Source organism: Oncorhynchus gorbuscha, linkage group LG07, assembly GCF_021184085.1.
Source record: "Oncorhynchus gorbuscha isolate QuinsamMale2020 ecotype Even-year linkage group LG07, OgorEven_v1.0, whole genome shotgun sequence".
Lineage (NCBI taxonomy): Eukaryota > Metazoa > Chordata > Actinopteri > Salmoniformes > Salmonidae > Oncorhynchus > Oncorhynchus gorbuscha.
This window is the reverse complement of record NC_060179.1, coordinates 59,742,711-59,754,872: the sequence shown is the minus strand read 5'-3', so window position 1 is coordinate 59,754,872 and position 12,162 is coordinate 59,742,711. Positions and strand designations below refer to the sequence as shown.

Sequence of the window (12,162 nt, the reverse complement as noted above, 5' to 3'; positions counted from 1 at the left end):
AGTAAACATGTGCTTAATAAGTCACATAATAAGTTGCATGGACTCACCGCATGCAATAATAGTGTTTATCATCATTTTTTTAATGACTACCACATCTCTGTACCCCACACATACAATGAACTATATTTTAGGTCCCTGAGTCGAGCAGGGAATTTCAAACACAGATTCAACCGCAAAGACCAGGGAGGTTTTCCAATGCCTGGCAAAGAAGGGCACCTATTGGTAGATGGGTAAAATTGAATATCTCTTTGAGCATGGTGAAGTTATTAATTACCAGTCACTACTAAGATACAGGTATCCTTCCTATCTCAGTTTCCGGAGAGGAAGGAAACCACTCAGGGATTTCACCATGAGGCCAATGGTGACTTTAAAACAGTTACAGAGTTTAATGGCTGTGATAGGAGAAAACTTAGCATGGATCAACAACATTGTAGTTACTCCACAATATTAACCTAATTGACAGAGTGAAAAGAAGGAAGTCTGTACAGAATACAAACATTCCAAAACATGCATCCTGTTTGCAACAAGGCACTAAAGCAATTAACTTTTTATCCTAAATACAAAGTGTTATGTTTGGGGCAAATCCAATACAACACATTACTGAGTACCACTCTTCATATTTTCAAGCATAGTGGTGGCTGCTTCATGTTATGGGCATGCTTGTAATCGTTAAGGACTGGGGAGTTTTTCTGTATAAAAAAGAAACTGACTGGAGCTAAGCACAGGCAAAATCCTAGAGGAAAAGCTGGTTCAGTCTGCTCAACTCCAGATAGTGGGAGATGAATTCACCTTTCAGCAAGACAATAACCTAAACACAAGGCCAAATCTACACTGGAGTTGTTTACCAAGAGTACAGTGAATGTTCCTGAGTGGCCGAGTTACAGTTTTGACTTAAATCTACTTGAAACTCGATGGCAAGACATCAAAATGGTTGTATAGCAATGATCAACAACCAATTTGACAGAGCTTGAAGAATTTTAACAATAATAAATTGCCACATTTATCCCAATCCAGGTATTGAAAGCGCTTAGAGACCTACCCAGAAAGAATCACAGCTGTAATCCTACAAAATATTGACTCAGGGGTATAAATACTTACGTAAATGAGATATTTCTGTATTTCATTTTCAATTCATTTGCAAACATTTCTTAATACATGTTTTTACTTTGTCATTATGGGGTATTGTGTGTAGATGGTTGAAAAAAAAGTATTCCGGCTGTAAAGCAAAAAGTCAAGGGGTATGAATACTTTCTGAAGGCACTACATATATACATATATACACACACACACACACACACACACACACACACACACACACACACACACACACACACACACACACACACACACACACACACACACACACACACACACACACACACACACACACACACACACACACACACACACACACACACACACACACACTTATATATTTTTTTCCTGAAATCATCCTTTATCCATCTCTCCTCTATCCATTTCTTCTCTCTGCCTTTCCATTTCTACCATTTATTAGTGCATCCTCTGCTATCCATTTCTCTCATCCTCAACCCATCTCTACCTCGGCTTGGAATATCAGGGAAACTTGGAGTTGGATTTCCTCTAACACGAAGTCACAGTTGCTATTTGGTTTGTAAATTGGGTGGCAGTAATTTGTGTGTATGTGTTTTTGTTTGTGTGTATATGCGTACTTGTGCGTGTCTCCTATAGTTCCCTCCTCAGCAGTACTCCTCTCTTTGTGGATCCGGCAGGTCATTCAGGTCCAGAAACACTGAAGCATTGGACAGCTTCCTTCCATTACTGGACAAGTCCAGCAATTCCTCTGCTGTGCAGCCTGAGCTGGGTACTGAGCTGATGTACATGTCCCACACCTGTTCCACATGTCCAACGTGTCCCACCCCAACCCCTGGTCCAGAGTCCAGCTCCAGAAGCTTCTGCTTGATCTTCAGGTTCTTCTCGATGTTTCTGCGCTTGTGTTTGAATTCCAGGATGGTCTTGGTGTAGCGGTTGATGATGGTTACTGAGGAGGCCATGCAAGCTGTGAACGAGCTCCACGCCAGGCTAGAGAGAGAGAGAGAGAGAGAGAGAGAGAGGGGGGGGGGAGGGGGAGAGAGGGGGAGAGAGAGAGAGAGGGGAGAGAGAGAGAGGGGGAGACAGTGAGAGAGAGAGAGAGAGAGAGAGAGAGAGAGAGAGAGAGAGAGAGAGAGAGAGAGAGAGAGAGAGAGAGAGAGAGAGAGAGAGAGAGAGAGAGAGAGAGAGAGAGAGAGAGAGAGAGAGAGAGAGAGAGAGAGAAGAGAGAGAAGAGAGAGAGAGAGAGAGAGAGAGAGAGAGAGAGAGAGAGAGAGAGAGAGAGAGAGAGAGAGAGAGAGAGAGAGAGAGAGAGAGAGAGAGAGAGAGAGAGAGAGAGAGAGAGAGAGAGAGAGAGAGAGAGAGAGAGAGAGAGAATAATAATAAGGAGATGAACAGATAAACATTTATACGTCAAATCCACATCTTTATTGGCAGGTGTGTAGAAGTGGACTGGTAGAGAGGGAGATTAAATAAAAATCAAAAACCCCAAATGACATTTTTTCAAGTGATTTAAAGACCTTTCTCTCTGTGTGCTTACATGTATGACCAGCTGTAGTCCCATGTCTGAGGCTTCCAGTCCTCTGGCCCCACACTGACTGTCAGCTGGAAGGCTGTAGTGAACATCATGTGGGCCACCATGCCGAGTAGACCTGGAAAGTCATGTAAAAAAACAACAGCATCTCAATCGCATACATGCATTTCTTGGAGCAATGTTGTCGATTTTCAAAACAGAGTCCACAAGACACAGAACTCTGTAAATGCGTTTTCAAAATGGACTTGCCTTCTCAAAACATAAATACATTCATCTAAACTACATTATAATGTAAAAATCGCTAATATATTCATAAACAGAACACGACTGTCTGCAAAAAGATATAAACGCAACCATACTTGTCTCTTGAGTCCAAGCAGACAAAACAGAAAGTTCCAGTAGATCAATACATATTCTTTGCAGTCACTAAATCACGATGATCAAAATTGGGAGTACATCTATCAATGCTGCAGAATTATGGGAAATTACTCTCCTTTCATGCATATTTCACCAAACAATTTAATACAGATCAAATCAAATGTTATTCCTGATTAAAAAAATAAATAAAAAGCACACTGTGTGCAGGATTCGTTCATCAGTATCGCCACAATCCAAATTCGTGTATTCAATACGTAGGCTGGTTTCCCCACAGTTTTGTAGCCTTTTCATTGGCACACAGAAACACAATCCACAATAGAAATAAGGAACGGTGAATACAAATGGAGGAACATATCTGATATGAATGTACAGTATAGGCCTCAATCCACACCAAAGCAAAGCTCTAAAATGGAAGGTCACAACATTGGCGATGACGCCATAGGAGTAACCCAAATCCTATTCTCTGAATATCTGCAGTAATTAAAACCATTTTTTTTGGACAGTCCCCATTGCCTAGATATTTCTCTATATTGTACACGGTGTGAACATGATGGGGTGATGTAGAATTGTGTGTAGTAGTATTTACTGATTGCTGGATATGGTGAAGACAGCGGCACACATTTCTCTTCTGATGAAAACAATGTGTATATACTCAGTGAAAACGGTATTCACTGATGACATTTGTATTTAACGTTTAGCAGAAGATGGTCTAAGACCTGCCAGCAAGGTAAAAAGGCAAGAATATTATCAGAAGTTATGTAAATGTATTTAAGCATTTAATCATTGCTGTTTTGCTATAGATACGTTTGAGCACAGACCCCAAAATACCTTGAACACGATTGGGAAAAGTGTAAACTAGTCCAGCGCTGTAGAATAGAGCGTTATAAAGAAGTGTGTGCAGTTCCAGTGTTCACCACAGGGAGACAATGTTGAGCTATAATGGAACCTACTGTAGTCCTTGAGCGCTACAGGGTGTGCAGACATTTCTTCCATCCCAGCACAAACACCAGATTCAACTACACTAATCCTCATCCTAAAGTCCTTGATGATGAGTTGATAGTTGAATCATGTGTGTTAGTGCTGGGCTGGAACAAAACCTTACTGCCCCTGTAGCAGCTCTCCTGGACCAGAGTTAGAAACCACTGGATGAGAGCACTTGGTTAAGCAGAGAAGAGTTGTGCCAGTGTATGGGATTGGCAGAATGACCACTAAACTGGCCTGTTGGCTAATTTGGAGTCATGCAATTGTAATTCTGCTCTCTTTCCCTCTCTCTGCCAAAACCTCCAGTCACTCTGCCAATCATTGTTAATAAACAGTGGCATGTAGCCTAACGGTTAAAGAGGCAAGCCAGCAACCAAAGGGTTGGCAGTTTGAATCCTGGGTCCGATGGGAAAAATCTGGCGGGAAATGAGCTGGCAACCACCTCTCTGCCAATCTTTATCTCTTTCTCCCAAGCACAGCTCAGTCACCCAATCAAGAGATCAAGATTCTTTCCACATATCCACCCACTCAGTCAACCCCAATGGCATGGAGAATATAGCCTAAAGCTTTTAATATCCGCGGCACAGGGCTGGAGTGATCCTTCTCCCTGGGATTACCCACTGTCCCTCCATGGGTTTCCAGGGAATGTGCGTCCTGAGGTCTCTCTCTCTCTCGGTCACTGTCTCTGTGTCTGGTGTATTAATTCCATGGTTAGAGAACAGAAGATCATAGGTTTGAATCTCATTGACGCTGTGTCACCGTAAAAAATACATGTGTTAGCATGATTAAAAAAAGTTTACCCAAAATAAGCTAGCATTGTTTGTCATATTGAAATTTTCACTTTTGTTCTCAGAACGTTTAAAAAAACGTTCAGTTTTACCGGTCAGGAAACTTATGCCTTTGTTCGCACAACCCATGTGAAATCAAAAACATATGTTCTCACAACTTCCAAGGAACCAAATGTGTTAGCTGGGAAGTGTTTACATGACTATTGCATACTAGGTCTACTGGCAGAAATCCGTTTAATATCTGATTATTAGTGTGCATGTAAATGTACTCAATGTGTCTTCCGTCAATCACAATCAGAACTTCCTTCAGGCAGCACCTCTACTAGTACACAACTTTACACAACTTTTTTTCCTCCCTAAAACTAAGCTAGGCTTATTTCCCAGAGTGGTGGGTGAACCAAGCTGAATATTTGGAGTAATTGTTCTCTTCTTGGTAATGGTAAAGTATAAAGTTAATCACCCATATGGGCTGTTTGTGCTAAGAAAAAGACCTCTCTCTTTCTCTCTCTCCCTCCCCCCCATACCCCACTCTCTCTATCTCCTTTCACCCCCCCTCTCTCTCTTCCTCCATACTCCCTCTCTCCCAGTCTAGCCTGAAGGAGCATTTGGTCAATAACCGAAAGGTTGCTGGATCGAATCCCTGAGCTGACAAGGTAAAAATCTGTTGAGCAAGGCAGTTAACCCACTGTTCCTCGGGCGCCGATAATGTGGATTAAGGCAGCCCCCCGCACCTCTCTGATTCAGAGGAGTTGGGCTAAATGCGGAAGATGCATTCAATTGTACAACTGACTAGGTATCCCCCATTCATTCTCCAAACACCCCCATTATAAAAAAAGTGTAATAATGGTTTATCTGGCCTCTAGCATTCTTCTGGAAATCATTACAACAAGATGCTGAGCTAGGTAAACTGTGTAAGCCCCTCTTTAAACTATATTAACACATTAAAAACCGGAACAACAGTAAACCCTTTTATTGATTACATTTGTTGTTTGTAAGCAGGACAGGATAACTCCCCTGTGACGAGACTGTTTTTTTTGCGAACAATTTAATTGTGTTTTGAAATGTATGTTAAATCAGTGGTTGATTTGAGGTGGCCATTAAAGGGAAAATAAAGAGTTTCCTGCCATTTCATTATTCACTCTTGGTCCTTTTCTGCAAACCAAACGATCACAAATGACCTGGATGCAAGACTGAGGTTTGGATGACAGATAGGATAGCTAACATCGACTCAGACATTATCGTCTGGTTTCCCGGATCCAGATTAAGCCTACTCCTGGATTGACGAGTGTTTGAGTATAGACCAGGAGCAGGCAAACCAGCGCCATGGTTCCAGAGTCTACTCTAGACCATCACTTATCCAACAGAACACTGAAGTCTTGTGTCTGCAGAAGGCAAGTGTTCCTCTAATAGCCAACATCCATCCACTAGGACCAGATCAATACTAATCCAGACAAAACTAGACCAGCTGTCTGAAAAAGACAAATGCTCTTTGGGTGGAAACAGCCTCATAGGAAGAGTAGCCCAGTCTGCAGCCCCATAGATAGCAGTGAGCTGTTTTAGCTGCCGAAAGCTGTCAGTGTGAAGACCGTGTTGATCTGCAGGGTTTCTATTGTCCCAGTCAGGAACAAAAGGTTGAGACGCAAACTAACAAACAAACCATTGTTCTAACCCTAACTGAAAACAGTGGGGAGAGGAGAAAAGGGACCGACTCAATAGGAAGAAGCACATGCAGACGTAAAAAAATAAAAAAAGCATGTTAAGTGTGTTGTTACCTGACAGGACAGTGAATATGGCAGCGAAGGCGTTGAGTTTGAGGCCGTCGATGACGTTTCCTAAGTGACACGCCTCTATGGACATGAGGATGCCTCCGGTGGCCAGGAGGAGAATATACAGACATTCTGACACGATACACAGCCACAGCACTCCTACGGGGGGGGGGGATTGCAAAAGGGTGGGGGAGTTAGGTGAGGGAGTTGGACAAGTGACCCCTTCACCCATATCATTAACCTTCACTGTCACAGAGAAGATGCATCCTTCTAAGACAGACACACACGCCACACACCACACACACACACACACACACACACACACACACACACACACACACACACACACACACACACACACACACACACACACACACACACACACACACACACACACACACACACACACACTGCCTGGGCTATGGATGGTGGGTGAATGATCCTTGATATGGGCTGCGGATGGTGGGTGAATGATCCTTGATATGACCAGGGTAAAACTTAACATTAAGTTGCCCATATTACTATGTAACTACATAGTAGTAACAACATAGTTACAAATGGTAGTTACATAGGTATTACTATGCCCAGCGATGCAAGCCGACCAGTCGAGCTAAATGCCTTCTATGCTTGCTTTGAGGCAAGCAACACTGAACCATGCATGAGAGCACCAGCTGTTCCGGACGACTGTGTGATCTCGCTCTTCATAGCTGATGTGAGTAAGATCTTTAAACAGGTTAACATTCGTAAGGTCGCGGGGCCAGACAGAATAACAGGACGCATACTCAGAGCATGCGCTGACCAGAGCATTCACTGACAATTTCAACCTATCCCTGGCCTGGTCTGTAATAACAACTTGTTTCAAGCAGACCACCCTGCCCAAGAACGCCAATCAACACCATCATCCCAGACACCCTGGACTGACTCCAATTTGCATACTGCCCCAACAAATGCACAGATGACACAATCTCTATTGCACGCTACACTGCCATCACCCACCTGGACTAAAGGAATACCTATGTAAGAATGCTGTTCATTGACTACAGCTCAGCATTCAACACCATAGTCCCCTCCAAGCTCAAGACCCTGGGACTGAACACCTCCCTCTGCAACTGGATCCTGGACTTCCTGACGGGCTGCCTAGGTGGTAGAATGGCAAAAACACATATGTCACGCTGACCACCAACACGGGTGCCGCTCAGGGGTGTTTGTTTACTCCCCTCCTGTACTCCCTGTTCACCCACGACTGCATGGCCATGCATAACTCCAACACCATAAGTACTGTAAGTTAGCCTGCTGTTAATGAAGCATGTGACAAATAAATTTTATTTGATTGATTTGAGCAATACCTATGTAACTACTATGCTGTTACTATGTTGTTACTACAGTTATATTACTGTGTAGTCATATAGTAATAAGGGGCAACTTATAATAAATAATAAATCCATGTTATTACTAACCAATTACAGTGTAATTACATAGATTATAACACTGTTAGCTACATTGCTATAAGACCTGTAGAATGTTAAGTGCTTCCAACCACAGTTACAATTTTTAAGTTAAAAGTAGGCCTAGAACTCGGTTAATAATTTTATCTATTCTTCTCTCAGTGAAAGGGCAATCATTTTTACTTGTTCTGTCCAAATTCTTCAATGGTATTGGTATTTATTAGGATCCCCATCAGCCACTGCAAAAGCAGAGGCTACTTTTCCTGGGGTCGTCATGGGATTTCAATAATATTAATCAAAGGTGTTCATTTAAATTTCACGGCAGGATCAAGATGCATATTAAAAAGATTGAAGGTAGTCTGTGATTTATGCAAATGGATCTCACATATGTGTCTCTTTCACATTTCGTTTTTTGTTTGTTTGTCTAGCTGAGAGTATCCCTTTAGCTATTTCAATAACTGCAATTCCCTAACCAACATATCCTCCATCACAAAAGCACACAGAAAGGTATGGACTTATTGGATGAAATCAAATCGTGAAACCAACAAGGGCCCTATGGAAGTAAGTCATAATAATGCCCATTTTGGGCACAGAGACAGTGACATTGGACTCAATTGAGTTCACAATTGGACATGTTTAATCACATCTCTCAGACTGAACAGGTGAATAGAACAGGTGAAGTTACAACTAAACCACAATCAGTTTCGGGTGTCTGTCATTCTCATTCTTTCATTCTGTCAGTGTCACAGGAAGATTTAATTCCAGACAGTGCGTGTGTCTGGTCTTGTCCTGTTAGGAAGCTATTCAACAGTCTTTCGTGTGGTACTGAATTAGGCACGGACAGGTTGTATGTTTGTGTGTGTTTGTGTGTAGTGAATTAGTGTGCCAACACGGAGGAGGTAAAAAGAATGAAGGATGGATGTCTGATTGGCAGAGTGAGGTGCTATCTATTCATCCTCTCTCTTTCTATCCATCCTCTCATCCTCCAAACTTCTGAATTTGAATGAGTAACTACAGCATGGATAACACACCAGATAATACTGATCAACTGCTTCTCAGGTGTGTTAATGCTGGGCAGGAACAAAAGCCTGCAATCCCAGTAGCTCCCCAGGACAACGCAGTGTTTCTACTCTTCTTTAAATGCTGTTAGGTATGCACTTTTCAATTGACATATCCAAATAAGCCTTAGGATAACTTACATCTCAGTTGAGCCCTGCATGTGAACCTACTCCATGATTATTAAGTGACTGGGTTCAATTTTCACCTTTTGAGCTGCACTTGCAATTCCTGTTATAAAAGAGATGACTTGAATCTTGATCAAAATACAACACCAATTTAGCCATTCACAGATGCATAGCAAATTGTGTTAATAACACATAAATTACAATGTAATAACATGTTACTACACAAAACCTACCTCTTTCATGTGAGGGTGTGACATAAATGAAACTTCTGCAGATTTCACCTGAAATAGAATATCCCACACAATCAAAAACAATACAGTCAAACACTCAGTCATCATATTTCGAAGGTGGCTAAACCCGTGCAGTCTTTTGTACCATCCCTGTTGAAACACACCTGATTCTACTACTCTGCAGGACATTTTTCAGGTGTGAAAAGGCCTGCATTCGTAGCATACCCAGCAGCTCTTCGAGATGAGTGTTGGCCACCCCAGTGACACAAGATTGACACCAAACATATCGAATTTCCGTCCTATTCCCACACTGTCGTGCAGACTATTTTATGGCATATTTACGAGACGGTAAAAATCAGTAGGCTATTTGATCCATTCTGTTCAGAATGTATCAGTATTTCTGCCATAATGGGTATTTCTGCCATAAATCAAAGTGGCGCTAGAGGCGTCACTACAGACACCCTGGTTCAATTCGAGGCAACACAACTGGTCGTGATTGGGAGTCCCATAGGGCGGCGCACAATTGGCCCAGCGTTGTCCGCGTTAGGCCGGTGTAGGCCGTCATTGTAAACACGATTTTGTTCTTAACTGACTTGCCTAGTTAAAAAAAATATATATATTTTTTAAATCCGATGACCGGTCAGCAACAGCTATCCGTTCTAAAATATGTATATGTTACAACTGTCGATGTGATTTCTCACGCTTGACATTCTTGCTCTCGTTGAAGGTAAATCTTTCACTTAGGCTATCCAATATTTTTGAAGGAACGGGTAATTTCAGAGATGGACACTAATTCTATCAATAGCTACAAAAACACTTCACATGCAATGCACGCAGCTATGTCACTGTGGTGGACATCAATTAACCAAGCTGCGATTGTTTCATTAAAAAAAATATAGGCCTACCCATTGATTCTTGAAAAAATATATAATTTAAACATGCCTCATGAGTTTAGCTCAACTTTCGTACCCAATCAGAACCCAAATTATAAACAGATTTTATTTACTCCAACGTTTGTATTTTAAATGTAAACAAACATCCTCGAAACATGTTGTTGATATCATGGATGGTCAGCCCTTGCTTCCATAGCTCTGTCTATGAATTTGAGAGTGGTTAAATTTCGCCAACCACAACCCCATCCCTCTGCTATTTAACAAAACATTATTTTTTGGATTTCAGATTTAAACTTTAAAGTAAACAGTCAAATGAAAAACATATTACCTAATACAGCTCACATAACAACTATGGACATTTAATTTATCTCAAAAGACAATAACAAATACATAGGCATAGCCTACATATTTGCATAGTCCATGATTCTGGGAACCCAATTATAACCTTCCATTTTAAAACTAACTATTTCCTTCATGTCTATACATGCGTGCAGGTGGGTCACATCGCGGCGTGCGAAAAAGTTATATTCTCTTAGCTTCTCTTACCTGGTTCAAGACAACTGGAAACTGGGGGGGGGGGGGGGGGGGGGGAACTAGATCCAACTGGATTTTATTTTTATTTTGACCGGTCATCCAACTCGGAATTCCAAGTTGGAAGTGAAGATCACTGACGTTATGATTTGACCTTGTTTTTTACCAGTTGAGTTTCCAGTTGAAGTGAAAGCACCATCTCTTTCTTACCTGTCATATTGACGTTCTCCTCGCACGAAAACCAGATCCCGGTGTGGAACTTCCTCATAATGTACTTGTCCTCGCCGGACTCCCAGATGTACTGGACCAGTCTGCTGTCGTTGATGTTCGAGCTGTTGAACCTGATACAGAACGACTGTTTCGTGGTGACCGGTCCGGTACAGAAAGGTTTTGCAACTTTCCGTGTCCCCTCGCACCAGTAGCTGGTTGTCAACGCAGACACGGCTAGAATCAGCGCGAGGAAGTTCAAGGTAAGAGCCAGGGATACCCTCCGCTGCCGATCCATCCCTCCCATAATGGCAAACGGGAATGGGAGACGCACTTAACCCCAACGTCAACACAATATTTGCCGACTTCTCCTCAAATCCTCCTCCAGTTATCCGGCTTTCCGATAATATATCAACGGGCAATTACAGCTGCGCGATACTCCAACATGTGGAGCCAATCCTCAGATATGCTCTTTTGAGAGTCTGATACTCTCACGTTGTAGCTACCCATCCTCCCCCTCCTTTCTAGTGTATCTCTCCCTGTCTCTCCTCCTCTGTTGAAGGGGGGAAGGTTGCCAGCTCCTACCTGTCCTTCTGTATCCTAGTTGAGTCCGTCTGTGCAGTCAACCACGTGCACACACACACACACACACACACACACACACACACACACACACACACACACACACACACACACACACACACACACACACACACACACACACACACACACACACACACACACACACACACACACACACACACACACACACACACACACACACACACACACACGAAAGGCCATTCAATGAGTAGTGTAATGTAGTTGAGTAGCGTAATGTAGTTTACAAAGTTCGATAACTGGCTCTTCACTTTTTATTCATCTAGTGAACGAACACCTTTTTAATCTTTAATTTCACCTTTATTTAACCAGGTAAGCTAGTTGAGAACGAGTTCTCATTTGCAACTGCAACCTGGCCAAGATAAAGCATAGCAGTTCGACACATACAGCAACACAGAGTTACACATGGAATGAACAAAACATACAGTCAATAATACAGTAGAAAAAAGAAAACAAAGTCTATATACAGTGAGTGCAAATAAGGTCAAATAAGGGAGTTAAGGCAATAAATAGGCCATGGTGGCGAAGTAATTACA

At 42.2% G+C, this 12,162-nt stretch overlaps 1 protein-coding gene across 1 annotated transcript; it reads right to left on the bottom strand.

Annotated features, from left to right (window-relative positions):
* Positions 1-1,352: 1,352 nt before the first annotated feature.
* Positions 1,353-11,462, bottom strand: gsg1l2b (gsg1-like 2b). Its single transcript, XM_046355233.1, has 5 exons — positions 11,009-11,462; positions 9,378-9,425; positions 6,522-6,674; positions 2,609-2,720; positions 1,353-2,061 (listed from the first exon to the last, which is right to left on the bottom strand). The coding sequence occupies exons 1-5, from the start codon at positions 11,310-11,312 to the stop codon at positions 1,719-1,721; spliced, it is 960 nt and encodes a 319-aa protein (XP_046211189.1). The 5' UTR covers positions 11,313-11,462; the 3' UTR covers positions 1,353-1,718.
* Between the last annotated feature and the right edge of the window lie 700 nt (positions 11,463-12,162).

Excerpts from the sequence above, each read along its gene's own strand:
- gsg1l2b (XM_046355233.1), bottom strand. The coding sequence starts at position 11,312 with ATGGGAGGGATGGATCGGCAGCGGAGGGTATCCCTGGCTCTTACCTTG. Across the intron at positions 6,675-9,377 it reads CACACCCTCACATGAAAGAG|GAGTGCTGTGGCTGTGTATC; the intron begins GTAGGTTTTGTG and ends CCCCCCCCGTAG. Across the intron at positions 2,062-2,608 it reads GACTACAGCTGGTCATACAT|CCTGGCGTGGAGCTCGTTCA; the intron begins GTAAGCACACAG and ends CTCTCTCTCTAG.